The following is a 22500-nucleotide window of genomic DNA, read 5'->3' as shown; positions in this document are numbered from 1 at the left end:
CCCTGCGACAGTGGGGGCGCTACACAAGTCGATGACCAGAGGGGTGCGAACGGCGGTAATTAGCACAAAGCTTACATGCTTTCTGGAGCAGCTCACCCAGGCCAGGATAGTGGCTGAGAAAACGCTGCACCACCAGGTTGAGGATGTGAGCCATGCAAGGCATGTGTGTGAGCTTGCCTCACCGTAGGGCCACCACCAGGTTTGTACCGTTATCAGACACGGCCTTCCCTGGCCTCCATTCCTCAAAGGCCAATTTGACAGCAAGTAACTCCTGATTCCCAACATCATCATTTCTCTGCTGGTGAAAATTTTTTAGAAAAAAAAGTGTCATGATACAGTTCGGAGTTTGTTTTCTGCTGTTCCCTCTTTGGACTGGTCATGTGGGAATTAATCCCCTCGGCCTCGCTTTGGAGCTGGCTGGGCTTTTTAAGTCCTCTGTAGTCTGCTGGCCGGCGTCAGTGATAGTTCATGCTTCCTGGCTAGAGCAGCTGACCCATATATCCTGATGTTCCTTCTGCCTCTGACTTCCCTTATTTGTATTAGACCTGTTCCCTACAGTAGAAAACAATCAGTATCATACCATGCTGCAAGCAGCAATGAAACTGACAAAAGCACACCATAAATAGAGTATAACAATCAATTTTTATTTTTATCCCATATATAAACACAAACAAAAACAAAAAAACTAAAAAACTGGTCTATCTCAGATTGTGAGGGACTCACAAGGTTACTAATCACTATCATCCACATGTGCAAATTATATATTAGTAACACAATGAAGTACATATATGTCTCAATAAATAACCTGCTCAATGTCTATCGCTCCTAAGAAGCCTAATGCGGGTATAATGAGACAGTACCTGCCATAGTATGAAGCAAGGGGCCGAGGCTGCATGCATGCCACCTTACAGCAATTGCACCATACACAGCCTCAAACACCAATCATGCTTACTATGAGCTGCTATTTAACAACAATAAATTACAACAAATAACAATAATATTGCTTACATAGGATGAGTGAAGAGTCCCGGTCCCTCCAACCCCTCCCAAGGGGTCATCCTGGAATCTCAGCCATGTGTAAAGCCATCACTAGGCTGTTTTGGTGGCCCTCATTGGTTTCTGACATCACTGGGTTTGTGTCCTCTTGTGAAACTTGTGTCCGTGCAAAAACCCCCCTTAAATGGCTGGCCGGGGAATTGGTGCCACTGTCAATTCCAGATAGACCGTGGACTCATCTGTCCATGGATTTTATCACCGATCTTCCCCCCTCTAATGGCAAAACCGTGATCTGGGTAGTTGTTGATAGGTTCAGTAAACAGGCACATTTTATACCATTGTTGGGTCTTCCTAATGCTGAGACTCTATCAAAACTATTCATTGAGCATGGGGTCCGATTGCATGGTGTGCCTTTCAGTGTGGTGTCTGATAGAGGGGTGCAATTGTGGCAAAATTCTGGAGGGCTTTTTGTAAAAGGCTGGTTATCAGTCTGACCTTTTCATCGGGCTACCATCCTGAGACCAACGGTCAGACTTAAAGGACCAATCAGTATTTGGAGCAGGTATTGCGTTGTCTTGCCACATCTAGACAGGATGATTGGTGCTCTGCGGTACCCATGGCGGAATTTGCTTTCAATAATCATGTAAATCAGTCCACTGGTACTTCCCCATTCTTCTGCAACTATGGGTGTCACCCGCATTTTGATGAGTTTTACCGGCTGGATTCGGGTATCCAGGGGCTGATTCGGCCTTTCTACGGTTGAGGGGGGTCTGGAGGGAGGTTCAGAGAAACATTGGGGAGGCTCAGGGCAAATATAAATTTTTTGCAGATAAACAACGTTCTGTGGGGCCGGCTTGCCAGGTGGGGAATAAGGTATGGCTATCCACCAAGAATATAAGATTGAGGATTCCCTCTGCTAAGTCCCAAGTTTATTGGCCCTTATGAAATTTTAGAGGTGGTTAATCCTGTGGCCTTTTGTCTGCGCTTGCCTCCGTCATTGCGGATCCCCAATGTGTTCCACAAGGCGCTTTTGAAGCCGTCAGTGCCTTCCTCAGGGGAATCTCCCTCGCACCCGCTGCCTGTTGTGGTGGATGACCAGACAGAGTTTGAGGTGGAACGGGTGGTGGATTCTCGTATGTTCCACTGTTCACTTCAGTACTTAGCCCATTGGAAAAAGTTACGGTCCTGAGGACTGGTCGTGGGTGCCAGCGCATTCAGTCCATGTGGATCGGTTTGTCCGGGCCTTTCACGCTCATTGTCCAGGGAAGTCTGGGGGTCCTGTGGCACCCCATGGAGAGAGGGGTACTGTCATGATCCAGTTTGGAGTTTATTTTCTGCGGTTTCCTCTCTGGACAGGTCATGTGGGAGTTAATCCCCTCGGCCTCGTTTTGGAGCTGGCTGGGCTTTTTAAGTCTTCTTTAGTTTGCTGGCTGGTGTCAGAAATAGTTCATGCTTCCTGGCTAGAGCAGCTGATACCCTGGTGTTCCTTCTGCCTCTGACTTCCCTTATTTGCATTAGACCCGTTCCCTACAGTGTATGACTCGGCCTGATCTCTGACCCCATCTCTTGTTTTCCGTCTCTGTACCACATTCCCTGACCAGCTTTTGACTCTCAGGATTGTACCCCGACTTCGTCTTACGTCTCACGTTTTGGACACCGCGCTCCCATCTGGCTCTGACTTCTGGCTTATCTCTGACTACGTGCTCTTCTGTTACTTCTGGTACCTCGTCTCCTATTTGTTGTGGACCGGCCTGTCTGACCACTCTGCTGCCTCCTAGTGGTGCTCTGCGCCTTGCATTGTGGTGCTACACGGTGAGGGCTACCTTGTCCCCCTTACCTGCACCCCCTGGGGGAGGTTGCATCACACAAAGCACATGGACGCAGATTAGTCAGAGTTTTGTGCCCCTGTGATAAGACTGCCCCCACTCCGATCTCCGAAGCATCCACCTCAACAATGAACGGTTCTTGGAGATCAGGTTGGATCAGAATGGGTGCGGACATAAAACACTCTTTTAATCCTTCAAAAGCCCTGATAGCACCCAGCGACCAAACTTTGAGATTCGCCCCCTTAAGCGTAAGGTCAGTAAGTAGTTTAGCAATTTGTGAAAACCCCTTGATAAATTTTCTATAATAGATGATGAATCCCAGAAAACGCTGCAAATCCTTAAGATCACGAGGTTGAACCCAATCAATTATGGCCTGCACCTTTCCAGGGTCCATCTTAAACCCTTCTGCTGACAAGATAAACCCCAAGAAAGAGATTTCCTGAACAGAAAAAAAAACATTTTTCTAATTTAGCAAACAGAGAGTTCTCCCTCAATCACTGTAAAACCACACGGACATGTTCCTGGTCAGTGTCCAGGTCTGGCGAGAAAATTAAAATGTCATCGAGGTATATTACAACAAATCTTCCAATGCAATCAGAGAAAATATCATTAATAAAATTCTGAAACACAGCAGATGCATTAGATAATCCGAAAGGCATGACCAGGTTTTCAAACAAACCCTCCGACGTTAAAAACGCTGTTTTTCACTGATCACCCTTCCGGATACATAACAAATTGTAAGCCCCTCTAAGATCAAGTTTAGAAAACACCCTGGCACCCAGAAGCTGATTATATAGGTTGGGATGAGTGGAAATGGGTAGGTATTTTGACCGTGATCTTGTTTAGTTCTCAGAAATCAAGGGAAGAACGGAGAGCCTCATCTTTCTTTTTAACAAATAAAAATCCACCAGCTACGGAGGAGGAGGAAGGACGGATAAGACCCTTCCGTAAACTTTCACTAACATACTCTTTTATGGTTGTCCGCTCAGGCCCTGACAAATTGTAAAGGCGAGCTTTTGGCAATTTGGTGCTAGGGATAAGATCAATAGTACAATCATAGAGACGATGGGGAGGTAGTATCTCCGCCTATTTTTCTGAGGACACATCTCCAAAGTCCTTCAGGTACCCTGAAAGACCCTCCAGACTAGCGGAGCATATTTGTACATTTTCTAAACATTCCTTAGAACAGTTGGGGCTCCATTTCACAATCTCCTTCAGACCCCAATCAATAACTGTATTTTTGTGTCTGCAACCATGGAAACCCCAGTACCTATCCAGCAGGTAAATTATCCAACACAAAACAGGAGATGGATTCAGAGTGGAGTGCCCCCACTTGGAGAGTGAAATCCACCGTTGCTCTATTGACCAAATTGTGAGCTAACAGTGTCTTGTCCAGGGCGATGATTTGAATGGGTCTTTCTAAACTAACTGTCCCAAACCCTAACTTCAGAACCAGTTCCGAATCAATAAAGTTAGCAGCAGACCCACAGTCAATGAACACCAACACCTGGTTCTCAAAGAAAATCATCATGTTTATCAGAACTTTGCCATAGGAAGAAAAAGGTACCTGGGAGTCTGAGTGACCTCCTCAGTCGTCACCCAAACTCAGATGTTCTACTGATTGTTTGGTGGCTTTAGGATGAGTTGGGCAATTCTTAAGAAAATGTCCAGAGAGACCACAGTATAGACTGATTCCATGATCTTGTCTCCGTCTTCTCTCCGCAACACAAAGACTGGCAACTCTAACCTCGGGACCTGCTCCGGGGAAGTATAACATGCGGCCTGCTGTTCACCGTATCTCTCATTAATTCTGCAGTCCGTTCGTATGGCCTGAGTCATGGCCTCTATCAGAGAACAAGAGGTGCCATGGAGGACAAGAACATCCTTGAGTGTCTTGGAAAGACCTCTTTGGAACTGGCATCTGAGAGCAGCATCGTTCCATAGAACTTCGGTGGACCACTGCCGGAACTCAGTACAGTAGTCATCAGCTGTGCGACCCCCCTGTGTCAGGTTCATGATCTTAGCCTCAGTGACCTGGATTCTGTCGGGTGTGTCATAGATCAGACCTAAACTGTCAAAAAAGGCATAAACGGAAAACCATTCTGGGGCTTGAGGGGACAAAGAAAATGCCCAGGTCTGAGGACCCCCTCGCAGTAGGGACATCATTATTCCTACCAGCTGGAACTCCTTCCCTGATGACAGGGGGCGCAGGGTAAAAAATAACTTACTGCCCTCCCTAAATACTCTAAACTGGTCTTTCTCTCTTGAAAATGTATCAGGGAGGGATATAACAGGTTCGGGAGAGACCAACTGTACATCAGAGGATACTGACGTCACAGCCACTCTCGGAATAGGGGGGCTTTGGGAGGTCTTCATCAAGTTATTTATCTGACCCTGCAACTGATACTGTGATGACTCCAGACTGGCAATCCTGTCCTGCCTGCATTCGCCACCTGGTCAAAAAGCATGTGAGCAGGATCCATACTGACGAAAAAGAAAAATGTAGCGGCCAGACGTAATGTGACGCTAGTCACTTATCACGGCTAAGCTGTGAGTCAGCGTGGTCAGGGAGTCCAAGGTCCGAAGCCAGGAGGGTACATCATAAACAGAAGGAAAAGACAAAAGTGTAGTCAGGTAACGTACCAAGGTCAGAGTAACGGGAGGATAATGGATCAGAGCTAAAGGGGTTAAGCAGGCAGATGATCAGAACGAAGTCCAAAGTCAGGCAACAGATCAAGCATATAAAACTCAAGGCACAGGACAGCACAAACCTCACAAGATGAATGTACGTCTGGCAGTGGTCTGGGAGAAGCTGCTCAGTTAAGTAGGCATGGGCATAACCAAGGATAGTGAACACCCGAGACAGCCAATGCCTCCCAGACACAGATTGGCTAGTCGAGCTGTCAATAACAGACAGACAGCTCAGCACACCCCTGAACCAGACTGGATGGTCCTGCAGTCAATCAAAGTACTGACAGCTTCAGCACGCCCCTGTACCAGATTGGACAGCCGGGCTGTCGGTAACTGCATCCCAGACACCCCGAGAGGTGGAACCGTGACAAAAGGAATCAATTACGATGTCCATTTCATCTCTCACAACTTCAACGATTTCTACTGCCAATATTGTGGCACAGAGTTCAAGCCTTGGTATTGAGTGTGCAGGTTTAGGGGTTAGTTTGGCCTTACTCAGAATGAAACCACAGTGCACTTCATTGTGTGTTCCTGAGGTCTTCAGATAAGCTACAGCGGCTATGGCTTCTGTAGACGTGTCAGAGAAAATGTGGACTTCTCTTCTGGCGCAAACTGAAGATTTTACAGAACAACAACGTGGGACTTGGAGTTGTTCTAAGACCTTTAGTGACTTCTCCCAGGCCTCCCATCTTTGTTGTTTCTGGGATGGCAGCGGAGCATCCCAATCGGTATTTTCAGACGGTGAGCTGTCTTAGCAGTATCTTGCCTTGAATGGTGACGGGTGCAACGAACCCAAGAGGATAGTAGATACTGTTTATGACAGATTGGACTCCTCGTTTAGTGAATGGCCTTTCATAGGGTGACACTTGAAAGGTGAATGCATCCTGTTTAATATCCCATAGCACACCGAGGCTGCGTTGCATCGGTGGGACATCAGAACCTAAATCGAGGTCTCTTAAACTCGCGGCATTGTCTTCAGATGGAAATGCTTCCATTACCTCTTGACTGTTGGAGATAATCTTGTGGAGCCTGAGATTTGATGAAGAGAGCATTTCGTGTGTCTGGGAGAGCAGATTGACAGCCTCTCCACTCAAGGATAATGACTTGAGCCTGTCGTCCACGTAGAAGTTCTTCTCTACAAACTGATGATTATCACATCCATATTCTCTCTCCCCTTCCTGGGCTGCCCGTTTCAGTCCACAGATCACTACAGCAGTTGAAGGGCTGTTGCCGAAGACGTGTACCTTCATTTGGTAGTCTATGACCTCGTCGTGGATGTCGTTGCCCTTGTGCCATAGGAACCTGAGATTGCTTCATTGTGAAGGAAGACAGTAGAAACTATAAAAAACACCTGCTGGATGTCGGCCATTATAGCCACAGGTTCCTGCCTGAATCGAATCAACACTCCTATGAGACTGTTGTTCATGTTGGGTCCAGTAAGAAGTAAGTTGTTGATGGAGATGCCTTCATGCTGAGCACTGAAGTCAAATATCACGCTGATCTGGTTAGGTTTCTGAGGGTGGTAGACCCTGAAGGATGGAAGGTACCAACATTCTTCTCCTTCCTTCAGTGGTGGTGTGGGTCATGCATAATCTCTGTCAAAGATGTTTGAAATCGATGAAATGTCTTTCCATCTCCAGCCTTCTTTTTAAAGTGTGCTTTAGAGAAGTGAACCTTGCTGTTGCTTGCTGCAGATTGTTTGGCAAACTTGGTCTTGGAGAATGAAAGGTAATGGAGCCACCCAGCTGTTGGAGTAGTCTTAAGCAAATTCTTTGTCCATAAGCCTTACCAATTCTTTGTCTTCTCTTGTGGGTGCCAACTTGTTGTCGTCTTCACTTGTGAAATTGAACACCGTTGACCCAAGGTCATCGTGCCAACGAGGGTCTGTGTTCGCATCGTCAAGTGGTAGCCGTCGCCACTTGGTGTCGCTCAGTTTCTCTTTCACCCAGTAATGATGTGGGCATGGCTGGAAATGAGTGCTGCATTTGGCAAGATGTACTGTACGTCTTGTAGAAGATAGCGTTAGGTCTCTTCATTATGTCTACGCAGACATTCCCTATGATAACCCAGCCTAGGTTGGAGTGCTGAGCAAATGGTGCATTTTAAGGGCCGTTGATTTGCTGGTGGTACCTTGTGTAAACGGAGGATGTCTCTACCAAGTAGAATCAGGATTTCTGCATTGTGATTGAGAGCTGGAATCTTGCTGGCTATTGTCTTCAGGTGAGGGTGATGAATAGCAGCTTCCGGCATTGGGATCTCTTCCTTATTGGACGGTATCTGATTGCACTCGACGAGTGTGGGTAGATGTATTTCTACGGTATTTTCAAGAGACGATACCATGAGACCACTGGCCCTTCCTTCGAAGACTTCTGCTGCTGCAGGTGTCTAAGGTGAGGGGGTAGGCACTTCCCTTTAAATCGAACAGATCAAAGAGTTCTGACCTTGATAGTGATCGGTTGCTCTAATTGTCCAGGATGCTATACACCTTCATGGCTTTCTCTGGGTGACCCTTGGGATATACCCTTACCAGGCAAATCTTCGCACAAGACTTGTCCGAAAGACCTTCTCCGCAGACTTCTGTGCTTGAAGAAGATACTGCGACATGACTTGCTGCTTGGCCTGTACTCTCCCCGATATGGCTTGTGCTAGGAGAAGGCGTAGGTGTAGGGTTAAGCTGGGATGGATGGAGCACTTGTATGTGGTCTTCGCTGTCACACTCCATACACCTGATTGTAACCTTACAGTCCTTAGCAAGGTGTTCAGTAGAAGCATAACATCTGAAGCATACTACAAACTTCTTTAGAAGCTCTTTGTGCTCTTGGAGCTGTTTCTTTCTGAAGCCGATACATTTCTTCATTGGATATGGCTTCTTGTTGATGGGACACTGGCGGTTTGATTCTTGACTCTTTCACCCTTGTCACCCTCATCAAGAACCGATGCTGGTGTGGGAAGAACGTCAGTCTTTTTTCCGATGCTGTGCCGGTGGATTCTCCACAGGTGAAGCTTGGGTCAGCATTATGCTCTGCAATGTCTTTGATGAACTCGCAGAAGTAGGAGAATGGAGGAAATGACACCTGGTGTTCCTTTATTTAACTTGTCCCTAGCATAGTCCACCTTTCTTGCATGTTATATGGCAGCTTGGTGACTATGGGTTTCACCCCACGTGCGGTGTCTAGGTAGCTGAGGCCAGGTAGATGCGTGTCTGCCTTGGCCAGCTGGAGTTTGAACAGCACAGGTCACTGATTTCCTGGAATTTTGAAGCATCCTTGCCAGATATTTTAGGAAAATCCTGGAATTATTTGAGCAGTGCTTCTTTTATGGCTTCAGTACCGCTGAAACCTTGTTTGTCCCATGCTGTCGTGAGACCAGCCGCTGGATCGCTGATGTAAACAGATCTGAGTCTCTTGATTCGCTCTGTGAATTATGGTCCCAGACACCTGGTCAGCAGGTCCAGCTATTCAGCCGCAGTATTGCTGAGGTCACTAGTTGCGGTTTTAAAGGCACACTTCCATCATCTGTAGTTTTTGGGTTGGTCGTCGAACTTTGTGAGACCGGTGTTGGTGAGTTCTTGGTGAATCACGTACCATGCAAAGTCGGACATGTCTGTTCTGACTTTGGGAGCACACTCACTGGCTGAGTAGTGATGTTCGCTTTGCTTATAGTTTCTTCGCTCATGTGGGAAGGTATGGAGTGGCATAAGCGTTTAACCTAGCAACCGGTTTGGTGTATACAGTCTCTGTCGTATGCGAGGTTGGAGCCATGCGGTTGTCAAGGTATAGGTGAGGTATAGTGACTTGCCGTCATATTAGGTTGCATGTAGACATCATCCATAAGGAGTTTGCTGAGGTGCAGTGTTTGGCTGCGTGTTGGAGCGTGAATGAGATTCAGGTTTGGACATTGGTGGTGCTTTGGACAGACCTTGAAGATTGGGAGCTGCAGGTGGATCAGCATCTTGGTGCCTTGGAGAAGTGTCGGAACTGACAGGAACGTTATTGGTGGTCGGAGGTTCATTGTTTTGGCTTAGTACATAGTCTCTTGTGTGCTTAAGGGGGTCTTCTGTATCGATCTCACACAAGCTGATACTGTCCCCTTGACTCCCACTTAGAGCTTGTTCAAAGACCTTTAACTTTGCCTTGGCTGTGGCATGTTCGCATTCCTTCTCTAGGACTTCTATTTCCGCCTTCTTACGTTCAGATTCAGCTTCTATGTCTGCCTTCTTGCGTACAGATTCAGCTTCCATGTCTGCCTTCATCTCTGCTTTCTTGCGTACAGATTTGTCTTCCATCTCTGCTTTCTTTTGGGCAAAGACGGCTTGCACTTTTGTAGTTTCCGCTTTGGCACTCGCTCTTATAAGCTGTTCACTGAGGGTAGAGAATTTTGATGCACTTGATCTGGTTGAGTGCTTTGAGTACTTAGTGGACCTGGATTTGGGAGATGACACTTCCGACATCTGCGCGATTTTTGCTTCTGTTTTATTCACGATGTCACGGTTTCTAGATTATCTTTGATCTGCCATGTAGGTTTAGTCAAGTGTTTGGATCTTTCACTGAAGGCTGAGTGAGATCCTATGTCTTTTTTATGCTCTTGTAAATCAGGCAGAGAATTAGAGATCCTCCCTGTCTTTTCAATTGTACACAGGAATGCAAAGGTGGGGCTGTTCTGCTCCTAGCTGCAGAAGAACTCACATACAATGTTGCTGTTTATAAACAGCACAGGCAGTGTCTGCAGACTCTATGAAGCTGTTGTGTCTTCACAATTAGCTTTATAAATGTTCTTTTCTCTGGATTGTAAGATGTATACTGTTTTTGGTGGCAGGCCACTCTTTCCACTATTCTGACTCTTCAAGGCAGTATTAGTCTCTAAATCCTTAGCTATCAATCCCTTAGATAACTGTAGGATTGTTGTACTCACATGTGATGCGTCTTCAGATAGTTCCAACTCAGGCACACTGACTTGTAATAAGAGTCCAGGAGAAACAGAGTTGATTTTCTCTGAAATCTTTTATTTAAGTACAATGCAGCAGGTGGAAAGAGTAATTCTAAACAGAGATGTACACATGTACATCCAAAATGGCTACAGCAAACTGATAAAGAGGAAGTAGGGAGGACAAAACTAACATCATCAACTACAGGAGAGAAAAAGGGACAAACTTCAAAGGGCAGAGCTTCTCTCTAGCAACAGCAGAATGAAATGCATAACATAGAAAATACATAACAAGTTGTTCCAATTCATAGGACACAACACCCACAGTAAAGCATGTTAATTGCGCATGTGAAGGTTCATACATGTAGTAGTCAAATTATTGCACATTTTACCTCGACTCAGTTTTTTTTTTGCAAAGTTGGCAGATTACGTGAGTTGGATCATCTTTTGCAGTGTCAAAAAAGGCCCAGGCTAGGCAACCCTTGCCACCCTTACGAGCTGCAGATCCACAGACGCTGCTGGTCACAGGCATAGTTGTGACTGAGGATACATTGCTCGTCGTGGCTGCATCACTATGTGTCTGCAACGTACAGTGCAACGTAACTTCCTCGTCTTCCTCCTCAGATGACCTACTCAGCTGTGTGCCTCTATGTTCACGCCAACTGGGATCTAACAAATCATCATCATCATCCTCTGTGTTATCACATTCCCTTGGAGTCACCCTCCTCCTCTTCTTGCCCTGACAGCACAGTACAGTCTGTGTAAGCCTCCGATATCTGAGTCTCATCGGGATTACCTTCCCATAAGGGGTTAATGTGTAATGATGAGGGTCAGGCTGCTGTTCAGACCATACTTCGTCCTGCCCCGGATCCAAGCTAAACAAAACTCGGGGCATCGGTGCAGATTTCCTGCTCTTGACTCTGCAAAGCTTTTGAGTACACTTCTGATGAACATGGCATAGAATGTGTGAACAGCTCTTCAGACTCACCCATTTGTGGATCCATGCAGTCAGTTGAACGGTTGGATAGTTGGGACGTGTGGGGAAGGAAGGGGAATTTGGGTTCCACCTCTGTGGACTGTACTGGGTGTAATGTTGAGATGGAGGAAGACGAGGAGAGGCCACTTGAAGCTGCACTTGCCATCCACTCGAGTACATGTTCTTTCTGGGCATCATCAACAAGGTGTACCACTGTGAGTCTGCCAAAGAAAGGTAGTGGTGTAAATCTGTCCAGTAACATAAGTTGTCAGTTGTCTTTGCATAGGACGTGATGTTGATTCACTAGTGCTTTCACAAACATTACCACCTACCCAACATACACCTTGAACACCAAGACTAATTCCCCTTCCACCAAGGACTCGCTTTTTCCCAGTCATGTTGCTCAGATAGTGTGGTAGCCTGGGAGCACAGTATTAACAACCAAAAATTAGATTTTAAACTCTGCACCACCTCTGCAAACAGCTGAATTTCAGCAATAGTAAATTCAAAGTTGAAATATGGCGTGCTGCATCGTGTTAGTCACAGAAAAAAGAATTGTTTGAGTGTGGATGAGGCCTGTATGACAAAGAAGTTATGCTACAAAAATTTTTAAAGTCAGGTCCCTTACTGTATAATGTTAGTAACAGAAGATTTTTTTGTGGCCTATGGATCAGGACTCTATAACACACTAGATACTACAAACTATTTTAAAGTCAGGTTCCCTACTGCATGACACTGGGAACAGAATAATTTTTTGTGGCCTATGGATCAGTCCTCTATAACTCACTTGATGCTACAAACTATTTTAATGTCAGGTCTCTTACTGTATGACGTAAAGAACAGAAGAATTTTTTGTGGCCTATGGATCAGGCCTCTATAACACACTAGATGCTACAAACTATTTTAAAGTCAGGTCCCTTATTATATGACGTTAATTAATAACAGAATAATTTTTTGTGGCCTATGGCTCAGGCCTCTATAACACACTAGATGTTACAAACTATTTTAAAGTCAGGTCCCTTACTGGGTGACGTTAATAACAGAAGAATTTTTTGTGGCCTCTGGATCAGGCCTCTACAGCTTGATTTTAATCCAACCTAATGACAAAGTGTGATATGGTGGGTTGTCTAACTTTTTGCAACTGAAAAGTTATACATTTTTTTAATGTGCCTTAGGTCTACAGACAGGTTCATATTCCTGCCACAAAATGACAACGTGGGATACAGCAGGCTGTTTCACATTTAGCTAGTGAAAAAATATTAATTAGAATGCTATACTCATGCATGGAGCACAATAGAAGCAGTGCACAAAACACTTGTAGGACATGTGCCCTGCTGGCTTTGTCTGTGGACCTCAGTAATGGCCAAAAAAGAAAAAAAATGCTGGAAGGTAAATTTAAGAGCCACACTGGACAGTAGCTCACTACACTATCTGACTGATATACAACCTCCTAACTAGCTAAAATCTTGCTGTTAACAGTGCCAGCGTCAGGAGTATCCTCTCTGCGCTGTTACAGTGTCAAAATGGCACTAAAACAAGATGTCAGCTATTTATATGAAGAGGACATGTGATTTGATCAGCCAATGACACAAGCCATTTCGTCAGGACATTGTGGGTGCTTTCTGCACCCTGATTGGCTAGCCGCAATGTGCACACATAATGTTAGAAAAAAAAATGACTGCTTACAAGAACGCCACGACTCTGAGCTCTGCAACCCCCCTCCCCTCATCAAACACGTGCCAAACACTCATGATACACCACCATTATCACTGCTAAAGTGCTGAAAATACTTTTGTGGCAACACAAATATTTTCCCGCACTTTTTACCGAATGTTACCAATTTTTCCCGATTTTATAAAATTTTGCTTGTGTTTCCGATCACGAATCCAAATGTGCCATATTTGTGCTGAACTTATGTTTGGAGATTGTTTTCCAAACAAATTTACTCATCCCTAGTCTTGAGAAGAGACCTCAAAGGGAAATGGGGAAGTGTGGGTCATTATTACTACGGTATGTACATAAACGGCCCTTCTAAAAAGTATGGTTAAATGCTATTTCAAGTAAAACTTCCTAAAAAAAAAAACACGAAAAAGGTTCAATCCCAAAGCTTCGTTATAGTAAGAGCTAGTTATCTGTGTAACAGCTTGTATTAGCAGCTGGTCACATCCTGAACCATCAATGGTTTCAAAAAGGCTTAGATGTTTGTAGAAAAAAAAATAACAAATACTTATGTATATGTGTACAATTCTTGTTCTGTAGGTGGTTCTGCCGATAGACACTCAGGATCTGGAGGGACAATCTGCTGTTTAGGGCAGACTGAGTCCCTTTTCAGCCCACGCTTGAACTTAATGGACATGTGCCTTATTTTTCACAACAGTACTACGTAGCAAAGTTAGTTTCGTTATGGTATCAAATCTATTTCAATTGGACCACGGTCCACGATTACACACCTTGTATATCAGGGTAAGCCAGCATGAGCATGATCGCCCACTGTAAGGTGGTGGCAGTAGTTTCAGTTCCTGCAGTGAAAAATTCCATTGATACTTGAAGCAGATTTGAAATATCAAATGTGGAGTTAGGATCACCACTGGTCTGGAAGGAAAAATACATTTTTAATGACTAGTATACAATGCATGGAGTGCATTATTATGTGAAATATACAGTGATATTGTCAGTCACAATACTGCATATCAAGAGAAACCCATATAAATAATCTTATTCTAGCCATTTTTATCAGGACTGACCCTAAAGTGGGTTTCCAAGGTTAAGAAAAAACCTGCTTCTTTCCCCCAAAATAACTCTACACCTGTCTGTAGACTGTGTCTGGTATTGCAGCTCCTCTTATGCTGCATTTCAACATACAGATTTCTGACCAATGTTTCAGATTCTGAAATTGGTCTGGTGTATCCATTTACACCATCCGTTGTAATTGTCCTAAAATAAAACCTTCCTATTCCATGTAAAGTAGTTGTCTTTCAGATGCCTGTGGACATGGCACAACCATTCTGTTTTGGTAGACTGAATTTTCTGGCAGATGAGACATATTTAAATCAGATCAAATTGTCATTTACATACCTTGGCAATCTGCGCCAAATAGTGGTGTATGAGATCGTTAGGCTCCTCCGGCGATTCATTTTGTTGGTGAATTCTTATTTCATTTCTTACAAAATTGTAAATATAGTCTCGATTTTTAAACATTTCCTGATGGGAGCCTGGTAAGCACTTCATCAGCCAAGGAAATGCATCATAAAGCTGTGTAACAAAACCATTGACATCAGTAGTATTATGAATAACCATGGACAGGATGATGTGATGGCTACAATGCCACAGAACATTCTTACCCCTCTCGATAGATGTGTATAGCATCTGCATTAAATTTTGTACACTATATGGATAAAAATATTAAGGCCATACACATTACACCTACAGGAGCTATTATAAAACTATAGAAAATTAACATGATGTTAGTCCCACCTTCGCAGCTTGTGGGAAGACTTTGGACTGTCTGTGGCAATATTTGCCCTTTCAGAAGAAGAACATTTGTGAGGTCAGACCCTGATGTTGGACGACTGTCCTACTTGCAATCTTTATTCTAGTTGATCCTAAAGATACTAGATGGGCTTAATGCCACGTTTCTATGTGAGCCAGTCATGTTCTAAAACACCAAACTGCCCAGCCATGTCTTTATGGACCTTGCTTTGTGCACTTGGGCACAGTCATGCTGGAGAAAACAATGCTCCTCCAAAACGTTCCCAAAAAGTTGGAAGCACATAATTGTCCAAAATGTCTTATTATGTTGAAGCATTAAGATTTCTCTTTACTGTAATTAAGAGGTCTAGGCCAACATCAGAAAACCAACCCCATATTATTATCTCTCTTTGAAGAATCTTCACAATTTGGGCAGGTAACATTCTCCTGGCATTCACCTAACCCAGTCTCATCCACTCGGTTGCCGTGATTCGTCACTCCACAGAAGAAATGTCCACTGCTCCAGAGTCTCATACTTGGCATTGTGCTTGGTGATGTAAGGCTTGCATGTTAGATGCTTGGCCATGGAAACTCATGCCATGAAGCTCTCGATATAGTTTTGTGATGATGTTAGTGGCAGATGAGGTTTAGACTCTGCACTTTATGCACTATGCGCCTCAGCAGTCAGTGACCTGGTTCTGTAACTTTACTTGATCTGCCACTTTGTGACTGAGTTTGTATGGTTCCTAAACATTTCAACATTGCAATAGCACAGCTCATAATTGATTGTGCAATATTTAAGAGGCAAAAAATTTAAAGTAATAACTTGTTGCAATAGTGGCATCCTATTGTAGGGCCACACTCAAATTGAGTGAATCCTTTAGAATGATCCTTTCTTTCCAAAATGTTATTAAAGGCTGGATTTTATACACCTGTGGAAATGGGACTGAATGAAGAATTGGTGTGTCCCAAAACGTTGGTTCATATAATATAATTTTGTAAGTCAGTATATACCTCATATGCACCCCTGCAGAAGCAAATTCATATGACTCCTCTATGATATAAGCTGAGCCCATGATGAATTAACCCCTTCAACTGAGCCTGTTTTCACCTTAATGACCAGGTCAAAAATTTTACAATCCTGACCACTGTTACTTTATGTGGTAATACAGTGGGGTAAAAAAGTATTTAGTCAGCCACCAATTGTGCAAGTTCTCCAACTTAAAAAGATGGGAGAGGCTTGTAATTGACATCATAGGTAGACCACAACTATGAGAGTCAAAATGAGAAAACAAATCCAGAAAATCAACTTGCCTGCTTTTGCAAGATTTATTTTGCAAATTATGGTGGAAAATAAGTATTTGATCATTAACAAAAGTTCATATCAATATTTTGTTATATATCCTTCATTGGCAATGACAGAGGTCAAACGTTTTCTGTAAGTGACTCCTTTTTTCTCCACTGTATGTACATTTTTTAATTTATATTGTGATTTTTTTTAAAATACATATATATATATATTTTTACATATCTAAGATATCTATTCTGAGATTATCTATTAAATCAAAATGTATATAAATCTATTTTTATTTATTTATTTTATTTTTTATTTGTCCCAATATATCCACATAAAATATATAGAGAAATTAACAGATACAACTGCAGTTGTTAGTAAAAACTATTGACATTGCCTGGGTGAAGTGTTGTACAGTATATGGAAATTTGATGGTTGAGTTGACACCTACTGCTCTGTAGGCTGATGTCAGGGGTTTTCTATTCCTTTTAATGTTTTTTATCCATGTTAGACATTTATAGAATATAGAAAATAGAATATTTATGGAATATCCTATGGAGATGAATGTGCTATAAATGTCTTAGATGGGAATAACCATGTAAAGTACATTGATAATTCTAGATAGGCAATTTGACTTACTATTCCAAACTTAGAGGCAAAGCCCTCAATCATTTGTTGATTTATTGATACCAGTTTTTGGAACGATGGATCATCAATGGGGAAACGGTGCCCAAAAACAACTGCACAAATGACGTTTGCAACAGAATGTATAATGAAGTTTGACACATCCATTGGTTTACCTATAAGCAGAAGAAAAACATTAAGCTTTTAGGCGTGACAACATACTACACAAATTTATAGTATAGACGATCATGTTTTAAAATATTTCAGCATCATATTTCATACATTATTCAGATGTGTCAAAAGCTTCTGAATTTAAAGTTATTGTGCCATCTTGGACATTTGATTATCAGATCGATGCAGGACCGACCAAAGGGACCCAGGCTTATCTTGATAACGAGGCCCTATTCCACAACATTGGGAGAGGAAGATAACTATGCACCTACTAATTTGTTTGGGGGTTCTGAAAATTGCTTGTGCGGTTGCTCTGAAATTTATGGAACTCCTATACAGGTGAATGGAAAGAGCAATGCCGGTGTCACCACATCTCTTTTCCTGGTGACAACATTCCCAAGATAGATGTGGATACTCATAGAGTATGGAATGTATGCCCAATATGTGACTAACCTTTTTTGGGGGAGCTTGCCTGTCTCCTCCTATTGGAATGAATGGCAGTGATATATATGTTTGAGACTTCTTGCTGTCATGCTTCCACTGAATTGACACTTCATTTGACATATTTGATTGACAACATGTTAAAGATGGATTAAATGTTATTAAAAAGTATGATTTTATTAAGTATTACAAATCTAGAAGATATTCTCAGCATTCTCTGTGTGATCATGCATACAGCTATTACTGTCAGATACTAAAAAATATACATCAATAGCCCCTAAAGACTCGGCACCATGCTGCTGGCACATAGCAAATCATGTTCAATATTTTGTATAAACTAGCAATGCAAAATTAGAACTCGACAATTTTCAATATTTTCATGTACATCACATTTCCCTCAAAATTTCACCTTTGTGCTACCGAGTTCTCATAATGCGGTAACAGCAAGTTCTCATCATTTTCTATCATGTTACAGATAGAGTGGAGCAGTAGTCCCTTTCGACTAAGTTCACACTAGCGTATAAAAATTAAAAATAAAATCAGCCAATTTTCATCCAGAAAAATTAACTATTTTTGTTGTAATTGTCATCCAAATGCTATTCGTATGGCGTCTGTACAACCCCTGGCAAAAATTATGGAATCACCGGCCTTGGAGGATGTTGATTAAGTTGTTTAATTTTGTAAAAAAGAAACACTTTAAGGCTTTAAGAAACACTAAAAGAAATCAAGAACAAAACATGTGGTAGTCAGTAATGGTTACTTTTTTTAACCAAGCATAGGGGAAAATTATGGAATCAATCAATTCTGAGGAAAAAATTATGGAATCACCCTGTAAATTTTCATACTCAAAAATAACCCCTGCATCAAATTAGATCTGCTCATTAGTCTGCATCTAAAAAGGAGTGATCACACCTTGGAGAGCTGTTGCACCAAGTGGACTGACATGGATCATGTCTCCAACACGAGAGATGTCAATTGAAACAAAGGAGAGGATTATCAAACTCTTAAAAGAGGGTAAATCATCACGCAATGTTGCAAAAGATGTTGGCTGTTCACAGTCAGCTGTGTCTAAAATCTGGACCAAATACAAACAGCATGGGAAGGTTGTTAAAGGCAAACACACTGGTAGACCAAGGAAGACATCAAAGCGTCAAGACCGGAAACTTCAAGCAATATGTTTTCAAAACAGGAAATGCACAACAAACCAAGTGAGGAACGAATGGGTGGAAACTGGAGTCAACATCTGTGACCGAACTGTAAGAAACCGCCTAAAGGAAATGGGATTTACATACAGAAAAGCTAAACACAAGCCATCATTAACACCTAAACAGAAAAAAAAGCAAGGTTACAATGGGCTAAGGAAAAGCAATGGTGGACTGTGGATGACTGGATGAAAGTCATATTCAGTGATGAATCGCGAATCTGCATTGGGCAAGGTGATGATGCTGGAACTTTTGTTTGGTGCCATTCCAATGAGATTTATAAAGATGACTGCCTGAGGAGAACATGCAAATTTCCACAGTCATTGATGATATAGGGCTGCGTGTCAGGTAAAGGCACTGGGGAGATGGCTGTCATTACATCTTCAATAAATGCACAAGTTTATGTTGATATTTTGGACACTTTTCTTATCCCATCAATTGAAAGGATGTTTGGGGATGATGAAATCATTTTTCAAGATGATAATGCATTCTGCCGTAGAGCAAAAACTGTGAAAACATTCCTTTAAAAAAGACACATAAGGTCAATGTCATGGCCTGCAAATAGTCTGGATCTCAATCCAATTGAAAATCTTTGGTGGAAGTTGAAGAAAATGTTCTATGACAAGGCTCCAACCTACAAAGCTGATCTGGCAAAAGCAATCAGAGAAAGTTGGAGCCAGATTGATGAAGAGTACTGTTTGACACTCATTAAGTCCATGTCTCAGAGACTGCAAGCTGTTATAAAAGCCAGAGGTGGTGCAACAAAATACTAGTGATGTTTTGGAGTGTTTGTTTGTTTGTTTTTCATGATTCCATAATTTTTTCCTCAGAGTTGAATGATTCCATAATTTTTTCCTCAGAGTTGAGTGATTCCATAATTTTTTCCCTATGCTTGGTTAAGGAAAGTAATTTTGCCAGGGGTTGTATTTCATACATCTGCAGTTGTTAAATTCAACAAGAACAAATACAGTTTCATATGTCGTATCTGTAAAAATCAGATGCTGTACGGTCGATCCATGTGGGATCTGATGTATTTTGCGTGCCTATAGACTTGAATAGGTGAGTCTCATCAAACACATGGAAAAAACTAGTGCATGCTGCATTTTTTTTTAACACTCACATTTGGTCTGTCAAAAAAAAAAGCTCATCTAAACATTTGATGTCTGTGTGATGTTAATTTTTTCACAACAGCACTAAGACCGAAAAATACTTGGCCTTAAGGTACCGTTACACTAAACGACTTACCAACGATCACGACCAGCGATACGACCTGGCAGTGATCGTTGGTAAGTCATTGTGTGGTCGCTGGGGAGCTGTCACACAGACAGCTCTCTCCAGCGACCAACGATCAGGGGAACGACTTCGGCATAGTTGAAACTGTCTTCAACGATGCCGAAGTCCCCCTGCAGCACCCGGGTAACCAGGGTAAACATCGGGTTACTAAGTGCAGGGCCGCGCTTAGTAACCCGATATTTACCCTGGTTACCATTGTAAAAGTAAAAAAAAAAAACACTACATACTCACATTCTGATGTCTGTCACGTCCCCCGGCGTCCACAGGGTTAAAACTGCTTTCGGCAAGAGCGCTGTTAATGCACGCGCTGCTGCTCAGAGTTTCCCTGTACTGAATGTGTCAGCGGCGGCAGTAACAGCGGTGATGTCACCGCTGTGCTCTGCTTTACGGCCGACGCTGACACATTCAGTGCAGGGAAGCTCTTGGCAGCAGCGCGTGCATTAACAGCGCTCTTGCCGAAAGTAGTTTTAACCCTGTGGACGCCGGGGGACGTGACAGACATCAGAATGTGAGTATGTAGTGTTTTTTTTTTTTTACTTTTACAATGGTAACCAGGGTAAATATCGGGTTACTAAGCGCGGTGAACACATCGCTGGATCGGCGTCACACACGCCGATCCAGCGATGACAGCGGGTGATCAGCGACCAAAAAAAGGTCCTGATCATTCCCATCGACCAACGATCTCCCAGCAGGGGCCTGATCATTGGTCGCTGTCACACATAACGAGATCGTTAGCGGGATCGTTGCTACGTCACCAAAAGCGTGACGTTGCAACAATATTGTTAACGATATCGTTATGTGTGACTCAGCCTTTAGGCCATGTTCACACGTTCAGTATTTGGTCAGTATTCTACATTAGTATTTTTCATCCAAATCAAAAAGTGGAACAATCAGAGGAAAAGTATAATAGACACAAGTTACCACTTCTGTATTTATCACCCACTGCTGGTTTTGGCTTAGAGACACTGATGTATTTGCAAACATATTATTTTCTGGTTAGCCAATAAATGTATCACTCCTAGAATACTTCTGTCATCATTGCGCAGAAAAGTATTCACATCAATTTTTCTGGCTGACACAGTACCACAATACAATTTGTTATTGTACATCAAGATACTGATGTAAAATACTGACCAAATACTGAACATGTGAATATGGCCTTATAGTCACAGTTTTGACTAGTATGCTATCTTAGGCTGGTTTCACACTTGCGTTTTGATCTGCAGCGTTTTAAACGCATCTGCAAACACATGAAAAAACGCATGTAAACGTGTACAAACACAGCGTTTTTTAGACGCATTCGTTAACACATGCGTTTAAAAAAACGCAGCGTTTGACCGCGTTTACATGCGTTTTTTCATGCGTTTGCGTTTTTTTTTGCGCAAGAAGAGAAATTTCACAATAGCAAAAACAAGATAACCAGACACCACCAATGGGACTACAGAGGGCGTATATGATGGGCTCTCTATATATAGACCCTACGGCTACTTAAATTTTAACAGCTTGCTACTGTATCCTGTGTCATGATGGATCTTCGCATGGAGAGCTTTTATTTCAACCTGGATTTCAGCTTCAAGATGTTTCTGGCCTGTGCTTTTGCTTGGAAGCAAGACCGAAACCGCGAAAGATGGAGGAGACAACGTAGGCGTTTTTGGAGGCACCCGATTATTGAAGTGCGTGAGAGGCGTGGAGCCTATCACACGCTCTATGCCGAGCTGAATGCCAACCCGGAGAAATTCCAGGAGTACACGACAATGTCGCAAGAATCGTTCCGGGATTTGCTGTCTCGTGTCCAAGGAGCCATACGGCGACAGGACACCCAGCTCCGTAGAGCGATTCCACCGAGGAATGTCTGCTGGTGACATTAAGGTACGTTCAAAATCTAAACCAATGACAGTCCAAATTTTGGTTATTCTGACATGTTTTTTTTTTTTTTTCATTTTTGAACCACACCATAAAAAGAGTCGATTGTAATGTTGTTTTTTGTTTGTGTTTTTCTTCTAGATTTCTTGCCACAGGGGAGAGTTTATCTTCCCTCCACTTCCAATACCGGCTTGGAATATCCACCCTGTCCGGAATAGTTGTGGACACCTGTCGGGCTATATGGAATGCACTCCGTGATGAGTTTATACCACTACCCACCACGGACATGTGGTGTGAAATTGCTGTAAAATTCTGGAATGTGTGTGATTTCCCCAACTGTTTAGGAGAGGTGGATGGAAAGCACATCCGCATTATCAAACCTTCCAGAACCGGATCGGAGTTTTTCAACTACAAGAAATATTTTTCTGTAGTGCTCATGGCAATAGCTGATGCGGACTGTCGCTTCATCGCCGTGGACATTGGAGCTTTTGGCCGTGGCAACGATTCCCAGACTTTCAAGAGCTCGGATATGGGCCGGTGTGTGTATGGGAACAATTTTAATTTTCCCCCTCCACAGCCTCTCCCCAACACTCAAGGCCCATCGCTGCCATTTGTTATGGTTGGGGATAAGGCCTTCCAGATGTGTGAAAATCTACTGAAGCCCTATTCCAGTCGTGACTTGGACCACACTAGAAGGATCTTTAATTACAGACTGACCAGGGCCCGAAGAAC

At 43.0% G+C, this 22500-nt stretch overlaps 1 protein-coding gene across 2 annotated transcripts in view; it reads right to left on the bottom strand.

Moving 5' to 3' along the window:
• Positions 1–22500, bottom strand: part of LOC143761249 (cytochrome P450 2J4-like) — a 64308-nt gene that overhangs the window by 26171 nt on the left and 15637 nt on the right. The window contains exons 4-7 of one of the 2 annotated variants that reach the window (XM_077249090.1): positions 16814–16974; positions 14488–14664; positions 13863–14004; positions 11425–11633 (exon numbers count right to left, since the gene is read on the bottom strand). In XM_077249090.1, coding sequence (XP_077105205.1) covers positions 11425–11633; positions 13863–14004; positions 14488–14664; positions 16814–16974 — 689 coding nt within the window. The remainder of the gene's footprint in view (positions 1–11424; positions 11634–13862; positions 14005–14487; positions 14665–16813; positions 16975–22500) is intronic. The other variant, XM_077249091.1, reaches the window with a different exon arrangement.

This window comes from Ranitomeya variabilis, chromosome 1, assembly GCF_051348905.1.
Source record: "Ranitomeya variabilis isolate aRanVar5 chromosome 1, aRanVar5.hap1, whole genome shotgun sequence".
NCBI classification, from domain to species: domain Eukaryota; kingdom Metazoa; phylum Chordata; class Amphibia; order Anura; family Dendrobatidae; genus Ranitomeya; species Ranitomeya variabilis.
The sequence above is the reverse complement of the archived record's forward strand: the minus strand, read 5'-3'. Positions and strand labels throughout refer to the sequence as shown.